Source organism: Symphalangus syndactylus, chromosome 2 (assembly GCF_028878055.3).
Source record: "Symphalangus syndactylus isolate Jambi chromosome 2, NHGRI_mSymSyn1-v2.1_pri, whole genome shotgun sequence".
In the NCBI taxonomy this organism is placed as follows: Eukaryota; Metazoa; Chordata; class Mammalia; order Primates; family Hylobatidae; genus Symphalangus; species Symphalangus syndactylus.
The window spans coordinates 35,767,757-35,790,697 of NC_072424.2; the positions used below are offsets into that span (position 1 = coordinate 35,767,757).

Below are 22,941 nucleotides of genomic sequence, written 5' to 3' on the forward strand. Positions count from 1 at the left end.
GTCTCGAACTCCTGACCTCAGGTGATCCACTCATCTCGGCCTCCCCAAGTGCTAGGATTATAGTCATGCACCACAGCACCTAGCCTGTTTTTTGTTTTGTTTTGTTTCGTTTTGTTTGGGGGCTTTTTTGTTGTTGTTTTTTGTTTTGTTTTGTTTTGTTTTGTTTTTTGAGTGACATGGTCTCACTCTGTTGCCCAGGCTGATTGCAGTGGCACAATCATGGCTCACTGCAGCCTCAACCTCCCAGGCTCAAGTGATCCTCCCACCTCAGCATCCCAAGTAACTAGGACTACAGGCACACATCACCAGGCCTGACTAATGTTTTACTTTTTGTAGAGATGGGGTTTTGCTGTGTTTTCTAGGCTGGTCTCAAACTCCTAAGCTCAAGTGCTTCTCCCACCTCAGCCTCCCAAAGTGTTTGGATTATAGGCATGAGCCACTGTGCCCGGCTGGTTTGTATTTCTAAAAGATCACTGTAGTTGCTGTGTGGAGAATGTTCTGCTAAGGGATGGGAGTGGGAGCAGGGAGAACAGTTAGGAAGGAGGCTGTTGGTCTGGTTCAGGAAAGCCAGATGTTGATGAGTTAAACCATGGCCACAGCAGTGGAAACAGTGAGAAGTGGTAGGATTGAGTTTATCTTTTGTTTTCTGTTTGTTTGTGTGTGTGTGTGTGTGTGTGTGGTTTTTTTTGAGACAGACTCTTGCTCTTTCGCACAGGCTGGACTGCAATGGCACAATCTCAGCTCACTACAACCTCCACCTCCCTTAAGCGATTCTGCTGCCTCAGCCTCCCAAGTAGCTGGGATTACAGGCGCCTGGATAATTTTTTTATTTTTAGTAGAGATGGGGTTTCGCCATGTTGGCCAGGCTGGTCTCGAACTCCTGACCTCAGGTGATCCCACCTCAGCCTCCCAAAGTGCCAGGACTACAGGTGTGAGCCACCGAGCCTGGCCTGAGTTTATATTTTGAAAGTAGGGCAGGCCGGGCGTGGTGGCTCAGGCCTGTAATCCCAGCACTTTGGGAGGCCGAGATGGGTGGATTGCCTGAGGTGTGGAGTTCTAGACCAGCCTGCCCAACATGGCAAAACCCTGTCTCTACTAAAAATACAAAAAAATTACCTGGGCGTGGTGGCAGGCACCTGTAGTCCCAGCTACTCAGAAGGCTGAGGCAGGAGAATGGTGTGAACCCCGGAGGCGGAGCTTGCAGTGAGCGGAGATCGTGCCACTGCACTCCAGCCTGGGCAACAGTGAGAGACTCCGTGTCAAAAAAAAGACAAAAAGAAAAGAAAAAGAAGTAGGGCAAAAGTGTTGTTTGTTTTGATCCAAACAGGCTTCACTTCACTGCATGTTACCTCACAGGTTCGACCTTGGGGGAATGTATGTGACCCACAGACTGGACCTGCCGTTGCCATCCCTCTGTCTTGGTGTGCAAAGACCAAGACTGGTGTGTCCCCCTTTCCTCACCCTTCCCTGGGGTAAACACTGCCAGGTAAGGGCTTCTACAGCTGTCTTCTGCAGCAGCGCCTGGGTTCCACCTCCTTCTCCCCACTCAAAAACCCCAGGAAGTCTGTAAAAGCTTCCTCACTAGGGCTGGGTGCAGTGGCTCACGCCTATTATCCCAGCACTTTGGGAGGCCGAGGCAGGCAGATCACGAGGTCAGGAGATTGAGACCATCCTGGCTAACACGGTGAAACCCTGTCTCTACTAAAAATACAAAAAATTAGCCGGGCATGGTGGCAGGCGCCTATAGTCCCAGCTACTCGGGAGGCTGAGGCAGGAGAATGGCGTGAACCCGGGAGAGGGAGCTTGCAGTGAGCTGAGATCGCGCCACTGCACTCCAGCCTGGGCAACAGTGTGAGACTCCGTCTCAAAAAAAAAAAAAGAAAGAAAGAAAGAAAGAAAGCTTCCTCACTAGAAAATGAAGCCCTGACTCCTTTATATCTTGAAACTGGTATATTTAAACCTTGGTCATTGGCCAGTCTGCAAATGAATGTCCTGAGACATCCCGGAAGAAACTGACCCTTTTAGCCTAGAGAGAGGCCCCATCCCCAACTCCCTGGTGCCAGCCAGACCAGGGTCAGATCATCAACAACCCAGTCCTTCCCCTCTGACTAGACAGAAGGACCTCAGCAGAGCATGGCTGATACCCTGCCTAGCTAAGTCTTAGAGAGAAGTCCCTATTGGGAGCGAGACAAGGTTTTCAATTACAATACTACCTTCTTCCTTATAAAGAGCTTTGTTAATCAGGTGGCAGTGGACAATTCCCTACTATCCCCTAACTCGGTCTTGGCCTTCATCTGCCATTTACCCTGGGACTTTGCTAAAGAGCCTGTAGGAGGCCAAGTGTGGTGGCTCATGCCTAGAATTCCAGCACTTTGGGGGGCCTAGGCAGGAGGATCCCTTGAGCCCAGGAGTTCGAGAGCAGCCTGGGCAACAGAGTGAGGCCCTGTTTCTACAACAATTAAAAAAAAAAATTGGCTGGGCGCGGTGGCTCACGCCTGTAATCTCAGCACTTTGGGAGGCCGAGGCGGGCAGATCACAAGATCAGGAGATCGAGACCATCCTGGCTAACACGATGAAACCCCGTCTCTACTAATAATACAAAAAATTAGCCGGGCATGCTGGCAGGCGCCTGTAGTGCCAGCTAATCAGGAGGCTGAGGCAGGAGAATGGCATGAACCTGGGAGGCGGAGCTTGCAGTGAGCAGAGATCGTGCCACTGTACTCCAGCCTGGGTGACAGAGCAAGACTCTGTCTCAAAAAAAAAAAAAAAAAATTACCCAGTCATGGTGGCATACCTGTAGTCTCAGCTACTCAGGAGGCTGAGGTGGGAGGATTGCTGGACCCCAGGAGGCCGAGGCTGCAGTGATCTGAGATTGCGCCACTGCACTGCATCCTAGAGCAAGACCCAATCTCTAAAAAAAAAGAAAGAAAGAAGAAGAAGGATTAGTCTTTCACTTTCCTGCCATTCAACATTCTGGTTCAATAGTTGGAGAATGAAAGAGTGGATATGTGTGTTGGGGGACAGAGTGAGAGAGAGAAAGAGATGAAGATATATGGGAACCTATAGACAGACAAACAGATATAGATAGATGTAATATGCACCAGGTCAGTATCTGTCAAAGTGTGGCTCACAGACCCCTTGAGCCAGACTCATCTGAGAAACTTACTTAAAAACACAGACTCTGGTCCCTATCTTTCATGCATTGAGTACACTCTGGGAGCAGGGCCTGGAAATCTGCATTTTACAGGCTATCCAGGTGAATCTTGTACACACTGCCGCGCACCCCCACAAGAGTTCTCAAGTGACATTTTGTGAGATTCCTGCAAACTTGGGATGTTTTCCATCCCAGTTAAACCCACCCATCACTTCCACAGAGGACACAGATCTTCTGCTAATTGCTTATCTCTCCATCACTAGTCTACAAAATGCCTTTCAGGCCAAGCACAGTGGCTTACACCTGTAACCCCAACACTATGGGAGGCCAAGGTGGGCACAATGCTTGAGCTCAGGAGTTTGAGACCAGCCTGGCCAACATGGTGAAACCCCATCTCTAGCTGGGCATGGTGGCGCACACCTGTAGTTCCAGCTACTCAGGAGGCTGAGGTGGGAGAATCGCTTGAACCCAGGAGGTAGAAGTTGCAGTGAGCCGAGATTGTGCCACTGCACTCCAACTGGGTGACAGAGTGAGTGAGAGAGACGCCGTCTCAAAAAAAAAAAAAAAAGCCTTTCAAATTCCGAGCAAATCTGAAATACTTAACTTTCCTCCAGCCAATCTTATTCCCCTCTGCTTTGAGCTGAGGATAGCTTGACTCAATCCAGCACCCAGCTGATGGGGGCAGAGGAACTGGGAGAGGGAAAGGACAACCTCCAATATAGCCTTTCCCTTGGGCTCACTGTGGTGTCAGCATCTCTCCCAGGCTGCTTGTGATGGGGGCTGGGGTCAGCTGCCCACAAGCTCTCCTATGGACTTCATTTTTTTTTTTGAGACAGGGTCTCACTCTGTCACCCAGGCTGGAGTGCCGTGGGGCAATCATGGCTCACCGCAGTCTGGAACGCCTGGGCTCAAGAGATCTTCCTGCCTCAGCTTCCTGGGTAGCTGGGACTACAGGTGTGTGCTACCACTCAGGCTAATTTTTAAGTTTTTTGAAGAGATGGGGATCTTATTGTGTTGCCCAGGCTGGTCTCAAACTCATGGCCCCTAGTGATCCTTCTGCCTTGGCCTCCCAAAATTCTGGGATTACAGATGTGAGCCACTGTGTCCTGTCTAAACCTTCATTTTGAAGATAAGGGAACTGTGGGCCATTGTGGGGGCTGGGGATAGGGTATGACTTGCCCCAGATCACACAGCTATGTAGCAGCAGGGCTGGGACCAGAACTCAAGATTTCAATGGTGCATGGTGAGGAGCCAGCCGTGCTTTCCCACCTGTCCCCTGTGGTCATGCAGAAGGGCTCTTGGGATATTTGGCCAGGAGAGTACCTTTCAGGCAAGCTGAGTGACCTTTTAGAAAATGACTTTATGAACTTTGACTCCTGCCCAAACTGTGCTCTCCCCTGTCTGGAAGGCCTTTTCACCACTGATCTAAACCCACCCACCTTGAGGCTCCGGCACATTTTTTATGACTCATGAGTCCACCATGACCATCCCTCTTCAGCACTCAGCTTCTGTTCCTTGGTACTGAACCTAAACAGAACCTTGGCATCTGAGCATCTGCCTGAACTTGAAATGGGTGGGGCCCCCCACGGACACTGTCCACCTCCTGTACCTCTGGAGTTCAAGACTGAGCCTTCTCATGTTCTTTATCTTGCATATCAGCACCTGACAAATAGAAGGGTAGACAGACAAGAGTGATGCAGGACAGGCAAGCCCTAAAATTGGGGCTTAGCCCAGGAGGGTTCTTGGCTTCACCCAGAAAGAATTCCAGGGCAAGCTGGTGGTGGTAGCCAGCAAGCAGCAGTGCACAGAGCAGCAGAGGTACTGCTCCTTGTGGAGCAGGGCTACCCAGGGGCAGTGTGCCCAGAACAGCAACGCAGGGGCAGGGCTGCACTCATATGGACATCTACTTCTAATTATATGCAAATTAAGGAGTGGATTATGCAGAGATTTCCAGGATGAGGGTAGTAACTTCCAGGTCATCAGGTCGTTGCCATGAAAAGGGACGGTAACTCCTAGGTTTTGCCATGGCAATGGTAAACTGACATGGCACACTGGCAGGCATGTCTTATGGAAAGCTGCTTCTGCCCCCCTACCTGTTTTAGCTAGTCCTTAATTTGGTTCCATGTCCGAGCCCCGCCTCCTACCTCAAGAGGACTGAATCAAATGCTCTAAATCACTTGGTTAATTGGCCCAACGATAGTAAATAAATTCTATCTCCTTATGCAGAAAGAAGCCCAGATCTTTGACAAAACTGGAAGTTCTTTGCCAAGACCCCACAGTTAACCGTCTGAGCCTCAGACTGTCCTTAACCAGTGGTGTGATGATAAATAAATGTTTAACAACCAGGTCTGGGAGGGGTGGGGGGGTGTGGAATAGCCCTGATTTGTAATGCTTGCTGATTACTGTGGTGTAGATACTCCCAACATGACCAATTTTAAGCTACCAATGTGATGCCAGTAAACAGGGTTGGAAAGAGACACATAGTAGCATTATATGTTCTTTACCGTTGTTATGATTACATAGTAAATGCCATTATGTAGTATTTCCACCATACTGATACTTAAATGTAAATAACCTCAAGGGCACAGATAACAGTAACATGTAGTAAAATAACTAGGAAATGATCAGTTTTGAGTATCTATTACCTTTGTTTTGAATATAACTCAATTGTAGGTTTAAGTTTTTTAAATTGGCTGTTTCATATAAACAGCTCATAAAATTCCTGAAAATTTAAAAATTAGTGCTAGTGAGCTATTAAGAGCCAACCCTCCCAGGAGAAATGGGCCACTCTTGTCTTAAAGAAAAGCAGTTCCTGGCTGGGCGAAGTGGCTCATGCCTGTAATCTCAGCACTTTGGGAGGTCGAGGCAGGTGGATCACCTGAGGTCAGGAGTTTGAGACCAGCTTGGCCAACTTGGTGAAACCCCGTCTCTACTAAAAATACAAAAATTAGCGGGGCGTGGTGGCATGCGCCTGTAGTCCCATCTACTCGGGAGGCTGAGGCAGGAGAATCACTAGAACTAGGTGGAGGTTGCAGTGAGCCGAGATTGCGCCATTGCACTCCAGCCTGTGTGACAGAACAAGCCTCCATCTCAAAATAAACAAAAAACGAAAAGGAGTTCCTGACCTGGGGACAGTGGCTCACCACACCAGCACTTTGTAATCCCACCACTTTGGGAAGTCAAGGTGGGTGGATCTCTTGAGCTCTGGAGTTCCAGACCAGCTGGGCAACAAGGTGAAACCCCGTCACTACAAAAAAATACAAAAAATTAGCCAGGTGTGGTGGCACATACCTGTGGTCCCAGCTGGTCCCAGTTACTTGGGAGGCTGAAGTGGGAGGATCACATTGAACCCAGGAGGTCAAGGCTGGCAGTGAGTGCGCCACTGCACTCCTGCCTGGGTGACATAGCAAGACCTTGTCTCAAAAAAAAAAAAGAAAAAAGAAAGAAAAGCAGTTCCCCTGAGTCTCCTTGTTGACAGGAGGGAAATCCTTCCCTATTGTGGGAGGGTGAGTGAGTGAATGTTCTATCAGCCTCTGGTGGCCACAAAACCTGAGGCAAATGAGCAGCCCTCTCTGCAGTCACATTCATAGATATTAGCACCCTTCTCTGGAGGGTGGGGATCCAGTCACAGAGGCCGTGCAGTGGGGTAGGAAGCGCAATGGATAAATTGGACCCAGACCACCCCGGTGCTTGGCCCTAGCTCCCATTTCCTGGCCCTGGATCTTAGGCCCCTCACTAACTTCCTGAGCCTCAATTTCCCCATGGATAATGTGGGGAAACCTAACACCTGCGCTGCCCATCTTCCGAGGCTCTGGTGAGAATGAGAGGCAGAAAAGAGTGTGTGGGCAGGAGAGTCCCACAAAGACGGGAATACAAATGACTCGAAAGCAGGTTGCAGAGACAAATCCTCCCAGTGTTGTCGTTTACAGACTGAGTGGCCATGGACACCTTAGGTGGCCTTAAGCCTCGGTTTTCCCATCTGTAATATGGCAGGGGCGGGTGGTGGGGAGCTGGGATGTTTGTGTCATAGCGTTACTGTGAGGATGAAATGTGAAACTATGAAATACATTTAGTGCCTTGATAAATATTGGGTTTCTCATCGTTGTCTATATCCAAACCCACGAAATGAGTCCTTCTCAGGGTTTTATACAAACCTCCCCAAAAGCCACCAGTTTGGTCAGGAGGGGGAGCAGGTGTGTGCAGATGAGTCCCTCCACAGGATGGAACCCTGGGGAACCCACCCTCCCCGTTCCATCCCCGCAGGGCCCACTACAGTCCCTGGCCTGCCACCTGCCCACTCCGTCCCCGCAGGGCCAGGGCTGACGGACTGCCGGGGAGTGGGTGGAGAACCCAAAGACAAACTCACGGCTCCAGCACAGGTGTTCTGTCACAGTTTCCATGCGATTGGGTTTCTTGAGACTTCTTGGTGAGAAAACACGAAATGAAGGGAATCTGAAGCTATGGTGAGGAACAGGCTTATAACAGAGTAAAGAGAGGCCAGGTGTGGTGGCTCATGCCCGTAATCTCAGCACTTCGGGAGGCCAAGGCGGGCAGATCACCTGAGGTCAGGAGTTCGAGACCAGCCTGCCCAACATGGCGAAACCTCGTCTCTACTAAAAATACAAAAAATCAGCCGGGTGTGTTGGTGGGTGCCTGTAATCCTAGCTACTTGAGAGGCTGAGACAGGAGAATCACTTGAACCCAGGAGGCGGAGATTGCAGTGAGCCAAGATTGCGCTACTGCACTCCAGCCTGGGCGACAAGAGCGAAACTCCGTCTCAAAGAAAAAAAGAAAAGCCAAAAACAAACAAACAAAACAGAGTGAGGAGAAATTTCAGGTCAAACAAAAATCCTCTTCTCCCCTCACACACACAGAAAGCTGTACTTTCATCACCTTGGAGGAAGAGCAAAAACACTCTTTCAAGGAAAAGAGACAAAGAAGATCCAAACTGTAACTCCTGAGAATTTTACAATGTTTCCAAGGGGTTACACCCTCCCTGGAAGTTGACATTGGTCCGAATACTGGTGGCAAGCAGCGTCACCTGTCCCGGGGTGACACCATTTTAGCACTGAGGGGCTCTTGGAGGTAAAGCCTGGCTGGGTGTGGGGGGGTCTGCCCCCTGGAGCAAGAGGAGGTAGGGTAGCTCCTGAGGAAATGGTGTCTGTTTCATCTTTCACCATGTTACTCTTAGCTCAATATATTGTTCTCTAGTTCTCCCTCACCTTTGAAAAGAAATCACTTTGGGAGGCCAAGGCAGGTGGATCGCTTGAACCCAGGAGTTCAAGAGCAGCCTAGGCAACATAGCAAAATCCTGTCTCTACAAAAAATACAAAAATTAGCTGGGCATGACAGTGTGCACCTGTAGTCTCAGCTACTTGGGGAGGATGAAGTGGGAAGATCACTTGAGCCTGGGAAGTCGAGGCTGCAGTGAGCCGAGATTGTGCCACTGCACTCCAGCCTGGGCCAAAAAAGAAGAGAGAGAGGAAGAAGTCACAAGTTCTTCATGTGGCTTTTGAGTACCTACATTACAGCTCTTCACTATCCAGCCTTCTGGTTATTACATTGGCCTTGGAGCCAACAGACCTGGCTTCAAATCCTAGCTCTGCCATTTATTAGCTATGTGATCTTGTAAAGTTAGTTAAGTCCTCTGGATGCCACAATCCCATTAATAAAGCAGGAGTAACTGCAGCCTATATACCTCAGAGACCTGTTTTGAGGCTACATTTTTTTATTTTTTTGAGATGGAGTTTTGCTCATTGCCCAGGCTGGAGTACAATGGTGCGATCTCGGCTCACTGCGACCTGAGCCCCCCAGGTTCAAGCGATTCTCCTGCCTCAGCCTCCTGAGTAGCTGGGACTACAGGCATGCACCACCACGCCTGGCTAATTTCATATTTTTAGTAGAGACGGGGTTTCTCTGTGTTGGTCAGGCTGGTCTCGAACTCCCGACCTCAGGTGATCCGCCCACTTTGGCCTCCCAAAGTGCTGGGATTACAGGTGTGAGCCACCGTGCCCGGCCTGAGGCTAATTTTTTTTTTTTTTTTTTTTTTTTTTTTTAATGTAGCTAAGATGCTCACACAAGACCAGCATTGTGGAAACCATCAACCAACAAAACAATAAAGACAAATTAAGTTAAAATATTTTGCTAGGTGCAGTGGCTCACGCCTGTAATCCCAGCACTTTGGGAGGCTGAGGCAGAAGCATCATTTGAGCTCAGGAGTTTGAGACCAGCCTGGGCAACACGGCAAAACCCCATCTCTACTAAAAATATGAAAATTAGCCAGGCATGGTGGTGTGCACCTATAATCCCAGCTACTCAGGAGGCTAAGGCAGGAGAATCACTTCAACCCGGGAGGCAGAGGTTGCCATAAGCCGAGATTGCACCTCTGCACTCCAGCCTGGGTGACAGAGCAAGACCCCATCTCAAAAAATAATAAAATAAAATAAAATAAAATATATGACCTGCCTCTCTCTCCAGTTTGATCTCTTGCTACTTCCCAGAATGCAGTGATAAATTGCTCGCAGCTTTCTACATGCCATGCAGAGTCTCCTATTCTAGGCCTCCCATGCTTTTTTGTGCTTTTCAGCACCAGGCACATAGTAAGCACTCAATAGTCTGCTGAAAAACATTTGCCTAGAATTCCCTTGCACCTTTCTTCACCTGATAAACTCAATTTAGAGGTATCTCCTCCAGGAAGCCTGCCTTAATCCCTAGTTTGGCTAAATTCTCCTCTGTGCACACATGCTTCGTGGTGTTTTCCGTGTGGTACTAAAACTGCCGACGTGCCTTCCTTCCTCTCAAGAATACCACTAGCTCTTCTAAAGAGGAGCCAGGGCCAGGCGTGGTGGCTCCACACCTGTAATCCCAGCACTTTGGGAGGCTGAGACAGGCAGATCACTTGAGGTCAGGAGTTTGAGACCAGCCTGGCCAACATGGTGAAACTCCGTCTCCACCCAAAATACAAAAATTAGCCAGGCATGGTGGTGCATATCTGTAATCCCAGTTACTCAGGAGGCTAAGACAGGAGAATCGCTTGAACCCGGGAGGTGGAGGTTATAGTGAGCCGAGATCGCGCCACTGCACTCCAGCCTGGGCGACAGAGCAAGACTCTGTCTCAAAAAAAAAAAAAAAAAAAAAAGAGCCAGTCCTAAGGCATCTTTGAATTCTCATGCCTTGACACCTGCTAGGTGCTCAGTAAAGGCTTAGCTCTTCAGTGAGGCCACACTTGCCCCCAGGCCAGAACCCAAATCCTCCCAAGACCCACAACTCTTCCCAGCAGGTTCAGCAAGAAGCTACCAACCAAACCCACTTCTCCCTCCTTTTCTGAGTCAAACCCTTGTTTTCGCCCGTGGCTGAAAACAGGAAACTGAAGAATGTGGAGTTTCTTGAAATTCTTGTTCACCAAAAGTACTCTGTTTTGTAGTTCTGGGCATTGGTACTGTTGCCATCTGTACTTGGTCACATGGGGCAATAGAGACAAGCAACGTCATACTTCATTACAGAAATAAGGAACTCAGTGACCCAGCAGCCTGGGGTCCAATGGCATGGTGTCCCCTCTACACCTGGGCACCCAGGGTACATGCACAACCTCTGGTAACCAGCCCCTAAGAGTTATACCATTTTGTTTTTGTGCCACTCAGATATTAGCTCAAAGAAGGCAAGAATGATGTACTCCCAGTTCTTTCCTGTGGTTTTAGAACTGTCTCTAGATGCTAGTATGGCCCTACTGGGGTTGCCTGAAGGAACCCAACAGTTTAGAAAGAACAAGTCAGCAACCACTCTGCTAGTGTCACCGAGGGGCCAGGAATGTCCTCTGCCAGAGGGTCAAAGACAGGGGTGGGGGCATGTCTGGCTAAAACTGGCCTTCAGAAAAAACAGGGCTGACTGCTGGACAAGCCAGGGCCTAGGGAGGACAACACTCACTTGCCAGCACCCCCAGGGCGCCAGCCCACCAGTGAGCACTCCACTTATGGAGGCAGGAACCCCTTCCTGGAAGGTTCCTAGGATGTGTACTACCTTGCTTTGCCCATCCGCAGTCTTGCTGGGTCTGGGTGTCCTCCTGGGCAGAAGTAGCAAGCTGTTCTTCAAACAAGGACTTACACCTGGCTGGGCGCAGTGGTTCATGCCTGTAATTCCAGCACTTTGGGAGGCTGAGGCAGTGGATCACTTGAGGCCAGGAGTTCGAGACCAGTCTGGGCAACATGGTGAAACCCCATCCTTACTAAAAATACAAAAATTAACTGGGCGTTGTGGCAGGCATCTGTAATCCCAGCTACTTGGGATAAATATTGGGCATTTATCCCAAGTGAGGCAGGAGAATCACTTGAACTCGGGAGGTGGAGGTTGCACTGAGCAAAGATGGTACCACTGCACTCCAGCCTGGGCAACACAGCGAGACTCTATCTCAAAAAAAAAAAAAAAAGGACTTACACCTAAGAGGTCAGTCTTAAGCAGACGGTAAAACGAACAAAGGAACTCTCCTTGTATTAGGAAAGAATCACTGGCCCACAATGACAGATTCTGGCACACTGGTGGCTTCCTCACTACCTAAAATCAGCTCCGAGACCTCTTGCTTGGCATTCAAGACCTCAAACTACCTCCCACTATTCCCTGAAAAGCTCCGAATCTGTACCATTCACTTCACCTCAAACTTAACTTACATTGTTAATTAACTATTTCACACAAGTATGTTTTGTCTTTTTTTTTTTTTGAGACGGAGTTTCACTCTTGTTGCCCAGGCTAGAGTGCAATGGTGTGATCTCAGCTCACCACAACCTCCACTTCCCGAGTCAAAGCGATTCTCCTGCCTCAGCCTCCCAAGTAGCTGAGATTACAGTTGCATGCCACCACACCTGGCTAATTTTTTAATATTTTTAGTAGAGACAGGGTTTCTCCATGTTGGTCAGGCTGGTCTCGAACTCCCAACCTTAGGTAATCCACCCGCCTCAGCCTCCCAAAGTGCTGGGATTACAGGCATGAGCCACCACACCCGGCCATGTTTTGTCTTTCTAACTGTAAGTTCTAGAGGGCAGAGGCCTCATCTTCTATCTCTTTGACATTATCCTGAGCCTCTGACACAGTGCCGGGCAGAAAGTGGCCAACTCGATACATTATACTGTGTGTTAAATTCCAAGGCCAAGCATATACCCCCATGTCTATCATGTCAACAAAAAAGATCTCTCAGAGTGCTTGCTTTCTTTTAAATGCCATGTTTTGGCCGGGCACAGTGGCTTACACCTGTTATCCCAGCACTCTGGGAAACCAAGCCAGTGGGATCACTTGAGCCCAGCCTGGGCAACATAGTTAGACCCTATAGGATCACTTGAGCCCAGCCTGGGCAACACAGTCAGACCCTACCTCTCTCTCTCTCTCTCTATATATATATATACGTGTATATATATACGTATATATATATATACGTATATATATACACGTATATATATATACGTATATATATATATATATATATATACACACGTATATATATATATATATATATTTTTTTTGTTTGTTTTTTTATACAGGGTCTTGCTCTATTGCCCAGGCTGGAGTGCAGTGGTGTGATCTCAGCTCACTACAGCCTCCACCTCCTGGGCTCAAGCCATCCTCCCACCTCAGCCTCCCACATAGCTGGGACCACAGGCGCACAGCACCACGCCCAGCCAAGTTTTGTATTTTTTGTAGAGATGGGGTTTTGCCATGTTACCCAGACTGGTCTCAAACTCCTGAGCTCAAGTGATCTGCCTAGCTTGGCCTCCCAAAGTGCTGGGATTACAGGCGTGAGCCCCCTTGCCCAGCCCGTCTCTATTATTTAAAAAATAAAAATAAAAAAATAGCTGGGCACAGTGGCTCACGCCTGTAATCCCAGGCCAGGGTGGCTGGCCTGTTATCCCAGCACTTTGGGAGCTCAAGGCAGGTGGATCACCTGAGGTCAGGAGATAGAGACCAGCCCGGCCAACATGGTGAAACCTCGTCTCTACTAAAAATACAAAAATTAGCCGGGCATGGTGGTGGGCACCTGTAATCCCAGCTACTCAAGAGGCTGAGGCAGGAGAATCACTTGAACCTGGGAGGTAGAGGCTGCGTGAGCCAAGATCGCACCACCGCACTCCAGCCTGGGCAGCAGAGTGAGACTCTGTCTCAAAAAAAAGCCATGTTTTAGCAACGGTGTATCTGACAAAACTTGTCTCTGCTTTCTCGGGATCTGATTTTAGCCTGTTTGTGGGACTTCCCAAAGTATTCCAAACATCAGGAACACACCCTGACACAGCGAGGGGAGGACTCCTCAGGACAGAGTGTGGACCCAGCAGCACTGTCCAGCTGCCCTTGGCCCTGTGGTTTCTCTTTGGCCCAGGGTCCTATCCTCAACCACTGTGTGACAACCTGTCAGTCTCTGTGTGGAGAAAAGTGCTTGTGGTTTAGGATCTTGAGGTGCAATTCCCTGAAGACTGAGAAGAGGGAACAAAGTGCGGCAAGAAAGAGCGGTAGCATTTTTGGGATCAATTTTTATTTGGGCTTCTCACAGTGGTTAGAGCCACTCTGTCTTCAGAACAATCACAGCACAGGAAATGCGTCACTGAGACTGCCCAGAAAAGTCTGACCAGCTGAATCTTATTGCTTAAAATACACATATTCACAATAACTGACAAAGGGTAACATGCCTCACACAGGAATGTGTTCGCATTTGCAAATCTTCCGACTGGCTGTAGCACCAAACCCTCCACCAACCCCGTCTCATTCACATGGAAAACCAGTCTCAGTCACATCTCCCTGGCCCCCTAACAATTCCTTCAGCTCCCTATTAAATCTCTCTCTGAGCAGGGCAGCCTCCCGTAGCAGGGGCCAAACTGTGACTTGGGAACCAAGCCCAGCTCCGCAGGTTGCATTTCCGTCTTCTCGTGCCTTTAGGGTAGGACGCTGCAGTGAGTCTCACAGTTAACACTTGCCGAGGTCCCCACTCTAACTGCAGAAAGGAACTTGAGAGGGTCAGAACTCATCCATTTGATCTGTTAACTGAAAAAGGATTCAGTTTGGTAAAACTTGTTCACCTTTGAGACACTTCAGTGAGTTATTTGGGATTCTTAAAAAAAAAAAAAAGGTGGAAGGAAAGGCATCTGAGGGCTGTGACACACTCCGGCCACCTCTGGCCACACATCAGCTTGCTTGCGCCTGTTGGACTCACCAGAGGGAGGCAGGCCCTGCGGCTCCTCTAGAGCCTGCAAAGCCTCCTCCTGGCAATTCTGGGCAGGGCCGATGTCTGGGCCACAGCTAGTCCAAGCCTGTCATTGAAGACTCAATCAAGCTTCTGTCTGAAATTCCACCTTCTTCTGTCCCAAGTGGTTGTGGACACCCCCGGGGGCTGGTACCGAGGACCAGCAGCAGCCGAGGGAGGCAGACAGGCTCAGAGCACACTTCCATTTATAGGGAATAGAACGCAGGCCTCCGAGTGTCCACGGAGCAATGTGCAAATCGCAGTGATGAGTAGAGTAAAACCTCTACTTCGAGCACAGTATCTCTGGCAAACACAGGGGACTGCAGTCGACAATGCTGCGGAGTACACCCGAGTACACAGTCAGACATTTGTTCAGTAAACAGTAAATGCGTAAGATCAATGACCTTGAGAGGCCTGTCTGTGCTCCAGACGTGTGGTTCACGTGGGGAGAATGGCTGCCACTCAAAGTATCTTCACAGGAAAACAGGGCTTGAGGCTCACACACAACGGACAGACACACACGGCTCACCTAAAAAGTCACTGTGTACGGACTTCACTTTGTTCAACATGGATTTTGGTTTTGTGGAATCCAAATGCAGACACTCGTTTACCTCACAGCCTTGGATTTGTCTGTTTTTGGACATATATATATATATATATATAATTTTTTTTTCTTTCTTTCTTTCTTCCATAACATCAATGATTCATCTGAATATCATCATCGTTCAAGAGTTGGGGGAAGAAACAGACTCTTCATATGCACAGGGCCGGGTGGGGAATGTTTGTTTTGGCTGTTTGCTGCCTCCATTCAGATTTTCCTATCGCAGCTCAGCTGGTGACCTGAAGCCAAGCAACAGGCACAAGGGTCCCCAGGGCCTTCCGGACGGCTGCTTTCACCTCCTGCCTGGGCCACCAAGTCTCTACACAGAAAAATGAGTCACCCGACTCAAAAGGGGTGGGGGCAGAGGCAGGGACAAGGCATGAAAACCACAGATAACCAAGGTATTTCTTCCAAGTGGTCAGTTTAAAACAAACAACTGCCACCAAAAAAAAAAAAAAAAAAAAAAAAAAAAACCCACAAAAAATATTTATTCAGAATCAAAGACAAAATACTGTGTGAGAGCCAGGCTACAGGGGCCCTTTCTCTGGGGCCATCACTTCCTCAGTCCGCCGTCTGTTTCCTCATACGGAACAGTGAGACGTGAAGGCCCGCAGGGCGTGTGCTTGCGATGCAGGCTGACACGGGTCACCTGTGAACACAGACTAAAGGGCAGAGAGGCAGAGAGCTGCACCTCTATCCACTGCTGCGGCTTAGGGCCTCCTGCTCACAGAGGTTCCAAGACAGCCTCCACCCCAGCCTTCACACAAGACATCTTCTGGCTCAACAGCAGCCAGGTTCTTTGAAGGCCAACTTGGGAAAGAGCCACAAATGTCATTTTCCAGAAGAGAATTCTTGCCTGCCCACCGGTGAAGTTCTTGTTTTCAGCTGTCGTTTGTTTGTTTTTAGAGGAAACAAACAAACAAACAAACAAAGAAAAGGCAGTATAATCTTTCACACCAGAACCAGCCTGTGGCCAGCCAGAGCCCAAGGGGAAGAGGCCCCTCAAGGACGCATGGGGTGCATCGATCTTGTCACCTGGAATTTGACAGATCAACAAGCCCCTACCAACCTATCATACAACGGCCCAGCAGCTCTCATCCTCCCACAGGATTAGCTCAATGCTGGCTTGGCAGACACTGGCAGCCACAGTGACAAGCCCTGGGCCTCTGTGGGCTTCCTTCTTCATCCAGGGCCAAGATGGGCTGCCTCTCCTGGACTGAGACACAGCAACGTTCTCTTAAACTAGAATCAGAGCACAGACCTAATCCATCACCAAGAATCATGTCAGGGCACAGTCCCGGCCTCCTTCCTTGGGGGCTTTTAAAACACATCTCTCTGACCCAAACAGGTAGGTGAGATTTGCCTTTAAAGAAAGGAGATGGAGTTAGGGTATGAGGAATGAGTCACAGAACCAACTTAGCCCTCCACAACACTGTGCCCTTGTGGAGGAAGAGGCATCCACACCCCGAACTGTACCTGGAGATGGTGGAAAATGCAGGAGAGAAGGAAAACAAACAAAAAGGAACCAAGTGGCTGTACTCTGAAAGTCTTTGAAAGTCACTTAATGCTTCTCTCGTGGTTCTCCCCTACCCTGGTTGCTTTGCCAAGTTCCTGGGTGCTGGCAGGGCCTGCTCTAGCTGGGGGAGCTGCTGCTCTGGGAGTTGGGAGAGTCCTGCTCATTGATAGTGTTCAGCAGCAGGCATGCGGGTGGCCGTGGCAGGTGTGGGTGCCCAGGCTCTCGAGCCTGCTCCTCGGAGGGCTGGCAGAGGCCTTCCTCCTCGTCACCAGGGGGCCGCACATGGCAGCTGTCACAGAAGTCCAGGGGCCCATCCAGAGCATCATCGATGAGTGTGTTGAACTCTTTGAGGTCATCGTCATGGTGGCCCCGGTTGCACACACACACTTCAATGCCCGAGTCACCTGTGAAGCGGCGATGTCTCCCAGGTGTCTTCTCTTTGCTGTCGGGTGCGCCGTGTTCAGAGCTGTCATCTTTCAGCAGCTCCTCCCTACATTCTGCATCCTTGTCCAGGAAGGCCCCTGGGTCCAGCTCCCCCAGGCCAGCCACAGAGCCACTGGTCTCCATACCCGGGGCTTTGGTGGCTGCTCGGTCAACTGGTAGGTCAGAGGGCTCAGGGTCAGCGATGCTTGGGGGTCTTGTGCTGCTTCTGCTGGGCCCAGACAAGGGGCTGCTCTGTGCCCCCTGGGATGCCCTGGTGGGATCGATGCCCGGGGGACTGCCACCTGCAGGGCCACACTGTGGAGGCAGCAGCTGCTGCTGCTGTAGCTGGAAGGCACTGTATGGTGGGGGAGGAGTTGGAGGTCGGTTCACCACTTCCTCATAAGGAGGTAGTAAATAGTTTGGCAAAAACCCTAAAATGGGGAGGTAGGAAGGAGAAATTACTGCACTGGTCATTGTTCTAGGGCAGACTGCAAAGCTCCCCCTGAACATTTGCATTGTCTCCTCCCACCCAGAGCACCCACCAAGTGATGGCCACAGCTCTTGGTTGTGGGCAGAGGAGAGACAGCTGCGAGCAATTCTGCAGAGAGGGGCAGTTTGGCAAGGGCCTAACCTAACTTCTTGAAATCTGAGAGCCCCTAAAGCTGCTTCATAGGCAAGGACTTCATGCCTGTTGGGAGTTAAGGCAGAGAATTAGGCAAACGTGGTAGATGGCCAAAAAATAACTTCTGCCTGGAATGGACCCATTTCCACATGCACGCGAGTCTCATGTTCTTGCTTAGACTGTGTCCTTCATCCAAGTCCCACAGGCCTCAGGGCCAGGGTCCCTAACTCAAGACTTCTTAACTACTTTTCTTCCTCCTAACCTTCCAAATGCACTATGTAGGGTCTTTTGCTAGGGGGTTAGAAATCTCTGTTGTCTCTAGTGTGGCTGGAGGTGGTCTGGAAACACAAACCAAGCTTCACCTTGACTCAGATCAGGAGCAGATGGGTGACCGGCAAAGGTAAGGGGCCTCTGCCATCCAAGGCTTATTAAAAACATGCTAGGTGAGTTATCTTTTGAATGTGCTGAATGCCTTATGACACAGATAATTTAATTATAATATAACATTACTAACATTTATTGAGCAGTTACTATATGCCAGGCACTGTACTAAGCACTTAACCCCTCTAGATGTGGAACTGAAATAATTGTGGGCTGTCACAGTGGCTTATGCCTGTAATCTCAGCACTGTGGAAAGCCGACACAGGGAGATCACTTGAGCTCAGGAGTTTGAGACCAACCTGACCAACATGGTAAAACCCCATCTCTACTAAAAATACAAAAATTAGCTGGGTGTGATGGCATGCCCTTCTAGTCCCAGCTACTCGGGAAGCTCAAGCACAAGAATCGCTTGAACCCCGGAGGAGGAGGTTGCAGTGAGCCGAGATCGCGCCACTGCAGTCCAGCCTGGGTGACAGAGCGAGATTCTGTCTTAAAAAAAAAAAAAAAAGAAACAATTGTAAAGAAACAACTGTGAAAGTTTATTTTGTAGAATACACTGTAGACTGGCTTTGGAAAAGTGGCACAGCTGGGCCTCCACTGACCATTTGAGAGGACACATGTAAGGAGCCCCAGGGAAGTCTGGGAAGTGCTCTTCAGAGAGTCACTAACTTTCTTGGTGCTCAGAAGTCCCAATGCCACCCCCCCACCTGCCCCTTTCATGGCAGCCTCTGCTCAGGCATATCACACAGAAATAAGCAAAATGGGAGGAATTCAGGCCAATGAACCCCAAGTCTCAATTCACTCATGTTATATACTGACTCCTGACCTCAAATGATCTGCCTGCCTCAGCCTCCCCAAGTGCTGAGATTATAGGTGTGAGCCACCGAGCCTGGCCCACAATTGTTTCAATTCCACATCTAGAAGGACTAGGTGCTTAGCATAGTACCTGGCATATAGTAAGTGCTCAATAAATGTTAATAATTATTGTTCTATTAACTGACTATCTGCCATTAAAGAGAGAGAGAGATGGAGGAATGGAGGGAGGGAGGGAAGAAGGAAGGGAAAGAAAGGAAGGGTAAGAAAGAGGAAGGAAAAGAAAGAGGAAAGGGAGGGGAGGGCAGAGAAAGGAAAAGAGGGGAGGGAAGGGGCACAGTGGCTTACACCTGTAATCCCAGCACTTTGGGAGGCCAAGATGAGTGGACCACTTGAAGTCAGGAGTTCGAGGCCAGCCTGACCAACATGGAGAAACCCCGTCTCTACTAAAAACACAAAAATTAGCTGGGTGTGGTGGTACATGCCTGTAATCCCAGCTACTTTGGAGGCTGAGGCGGGAGAATCGCTTGAACCTGGAAGGCAGAGGTTGCAGTGAGTCAAGATTGCGCCACTGCACTCCAGCCTGGGCAACAAGAGAGAAACTCCACCTCAAAAAAAAAAAAAAAGAGAGAGAGAGAGACAGAGGGAGGGAGGGAGGGAGGATGGGAGGATGGATGGAAGGAAGGAAGGAAGGAAGGAAGGAAGGAAGGAAGGAAGGAAGGAAAATGAGGGAGGGAGGGATGGAAAGGCAGGCAGGCAGGGAAAGAAAAGAAAAGAAAGAGAGAAAGAGGGAGGGAGGAAGGAAGGGAGGGAGGGAAGAAGGGAGGGAGGGAGGGAGGGAAGGAGGGAGGGAGGGAGAGAGGAAGGTAGGTAGGCAGGTGCTAAAGAAGCAGAGATTCAGCCAGAACCCAGCCATTATGAGCTTTGGAATGGCCCAGTGGCTTCAGGGAACTGCATCCCTAGCACCTGCTCCTCTGTGCTGAAGGAGTGTCCCCTTGTTCCTGTACTTTCAAGACCTTGCTCTACAGAGGGGCAGGGAGAGGACAAACCCCCTATGCCTACAGGGGCCCTGGTCACCAATATTCAGTGTGAGCCCTGGGTCTGTGCACCTGAGCTCCTGAGGGTGGGTATGGGGGCTTGGGTGTACGTACTGAAATAAAATGGCAGCGCTGAGTAATTGTGGGCTTCTCGGTAGGCGATCAGGTTGATTTCATGTTGCCGCTGCTGGGCCTGAAGGCGGTGCTTGGCTCGGCGGTGGTGGCAAACACAGCAGCAGCTCAGGATGATGATGATGGTCCACACCAGCCAGAACCCTGGGGGGTGGGCAAGGCAAGACAGAGAGGCACACAGTGAGTACCAGCCAGAGGGGCAGCTTGTGGAACAGGGAGGTCCCTGGACGGTGCCCACGTGGTTGAAGCTGGCATGGCTGGGCCTCACCCAGTTAATTTACATTGAAGCCATGTGATCAATTTTCATAAATGCTTGTGCCAGAGTGAAAGACACATGGGATAGAAGTGGACAGGAATGTAAGAATGATGACAACAGGCCGGGCATGGTGGCTCATGCCTGTAATCCCAGGCCAAGGTGGGTGGATCACTTGAGGTCAGGAGTTCGAGACCAGCCTGGCCAACATGGTGAAACCCCATCTCTACTAAAAATACAAAAATCAGCCAGGTATGGTGGCAGGCACCTGTAATCCCAGCTACTCAGGAGGCTGAGGCACGAGAATCACTTGAATCCAGGAGACGGAGGTTGTAGTGAGCCAAGACTGCGCCACTGCACTCCAGCCTGGGTGACAGAGCAAGACTCTGTCTCAAAAAATAGAATGGCTGGGTGCAGTGACTCATGCCTGTAATCCCAGCACTTTGGGAGGCCGAGGCGTGCAGATCACCTGAGGTCAGGAGTTCAAGACCACCCTGGCCAACATGATGAAACCCTGTCTCTATTAAAAATACAAAAATTAGCCAGGCGTGATGGCATGCACCTATAATCCCAGCTACTCAGGAGGCTGAGGCAGGAGAATTGCTTGAACCCAGGAGGCGGAGGCCGCAGTGAGCCGAGACTGCACCATTGCACTCCAGCCTGGGTGAGCGAGACTCCATCACAAAACAAAACAAAACAAAAGCAGGATGATGGCAACAAAGCAGGTCTCTCACTGCAGGACGCCTCCAGCACCTTGGGGGAAGGCACAAGTGCCAAGGCATCTCTCCAGCACCACTGATGGGTCCCCCCTGTATTATAGGTTTTGTGAGCATTAAATATGTTAACCTTCTGGGATGGTCTCCTCCTCCTCTCTTAAGAGATCTCTGAGAAAATTGAGAAAATGCTTCACTTTCTTAGTGCTCATCTCCCCTCCCCCGCAACTCAGAAGATCAGCACTTGCAAGGGGCCTCAGAGGGGCCCTCCGACAAAAGAAGTCTTAGGATTCTCCTGATAGCATCAAAAAGATCAGGTGCTTTTCTCTATCATGTATGCCTCTGTAATACAAGAATCACTAAAGTTAGAGGTGGAAAAATTCTAATTGCCTCAGGTCCATCTCCTCCCTAGAGAGTGTAAATGATTTCCTCTGCTCTCGACATAATCCTAATTGGGTACAATTCCATCTCCCACTGCCACAATCAACTCTCCCTCCCTTTGGCCTGCCCTTGCAGTAGATGCAGGGCCATTAGCAGCCAATTCTTCCTCCCTGCTCCAGGGAAGGGTGGCGGAACAGAGGCCAAGCCCCACAGCGCTTTATTTCCCTCTGTGCTGTCTCTAGGATCACACTCAGAGAATCTCAGCAAACCCCAATATAAGACCTCCTCTCCAATTTTTAAATGTGTGGCACAAAAGGCTTTTAAATTTTTTTTTAAATTAATGAGGAATTTTGCTTTTCACATACACACACATACACATACACGCACAAGGGGGAGAGAACTGAAAGGAAAACAAAAATAATGACATCTTTAAATGACAGAATAAGAAATTTAAATTTTCTTCTTTTGATTATTTTCTTTCAAATTATAAAACTAGAAACAAATTAATTTTCTTTTTTTCTGTCACCCAGGATGGAGTACAGTGGTGCAATCACAGCTCAACCGAAGCCTCAACCTTCTGGGCGCAAGCTGTCCTCCCACCTCCACCTTCTGAGTAGCTGGGACTACAAGCACACGCCACCATGCCTGGCTTTCTCACTGTGTTGCCCAGGCTTGTCTTGAACCCTGGGCTCAAGGGATCCTCACGTCTCAGCCTCCCAAAGTACTAGGATTACAGGTGTGAGCCACCATGCCCGGCCAAAACAAATTAAATTTTAAAAATATCTATGACTAATTTTACTTTGGCTAGCTTTTTTTTTTTTAATCAATAATTTCTGGGCAGGTTTTTAAATTCCTCTAGGAATATGGCTATACAATGAAATAACATGAATCATTAAAAAATTACTCACATAATATTATTTTTGACATACAAAGAGTTTCTGATATTAAATGAAAAAAAGCAGATGACAAAATAAAATATGATCCTAACTTTTGCTTAAAAGAAGTACGTATGGCCGGGCGTGGGGGCTCACACCCTGTAATCCCAGCACTTTGGGAGGCCGAGGTGGGCAGATCACGATGTCAAGAGATCGAGACCATCCTGGCCAACATGGTGAAACCCCATCTCTACTAAAAATAAATACAAAAATTAGCTGGGTGTGGTGGCACACACCTGTAGTTCCAGCTACATGGGAGGCTGAGAATCGCTTCAACCCAGGAGGGGAGGTTGCAGTGAGCTGAGATCACACCACTGCACTCCAGCCTGGCAAGAGAGTGAGATTCAGTCTTAAAAAAAAAAAGTATATATGGACAGAAAAAGGAGGGGTATGGTCAGGAAGCTCTAATGTGGTAACTCTGGATGACAGACAGTACCTGCTCCTTTGTTCTTTGCTTACCTCTATTTCCTAATTTTTCTAAGATGGACATGTACTTCTCTGTAGTAGAAAGAATATTTTTTCTCAATTAAAAATGTATCAAAGGAATAATTTTAAGATGAGTTGTTACTAAATGAGAATAGATATTGTTTGTTCTCTATTCTTGAAAAACTTCCATTGTTTTCCATTCCAAATGCTATGTGTATTTTTTATCATCTGCTTTGTAATTGTAAATTTGTGTTTAAAATTTTAAAAGTAGTTCCACATGGCCGGGCGCGGTGGCTCACACTTGTAATCCCAGCACTTTGGGAGGCCGAGGCGGGCGGATCA

At 49.0% G+C, this 22,941-nt stretch overlaps 1 protein-coding gene across 2 annotated transcripts in view; it reads right to left on the reverse strand.

Moving 5' to 3' along the window:
• Positions 1 to 13,644: 13,644 nt before the first annotated feature.
• WBP1L (WW domain binding protein 1 like) overlaps positions 13,645 to 22,941 on the reverse strand; it is a 79,097-nt gene continuing 69,800 nt past the window's right edge. For both annotated transcript variants that reach the window (XM_055250726.2, XM_055250736.2), the window contains exons 3-4: positions 19,874 to 20,035; positions 13,645 to 17,337 (exon numbers count right to left, since the gene is read on the reverse strand). In XM_055250726.2, the coding sequence (XP_055106701.2) occupies positions 16,601 to 17,337; positions 19,874 to 20,035 (899 nt within the window). In that variant the 3' untranslated portion in view covers positions 13,645 to 16,600. The remainder of the gene's footprint in view (positions 17,338 to 19,873; positions 20,036 to 22,941) is intronic.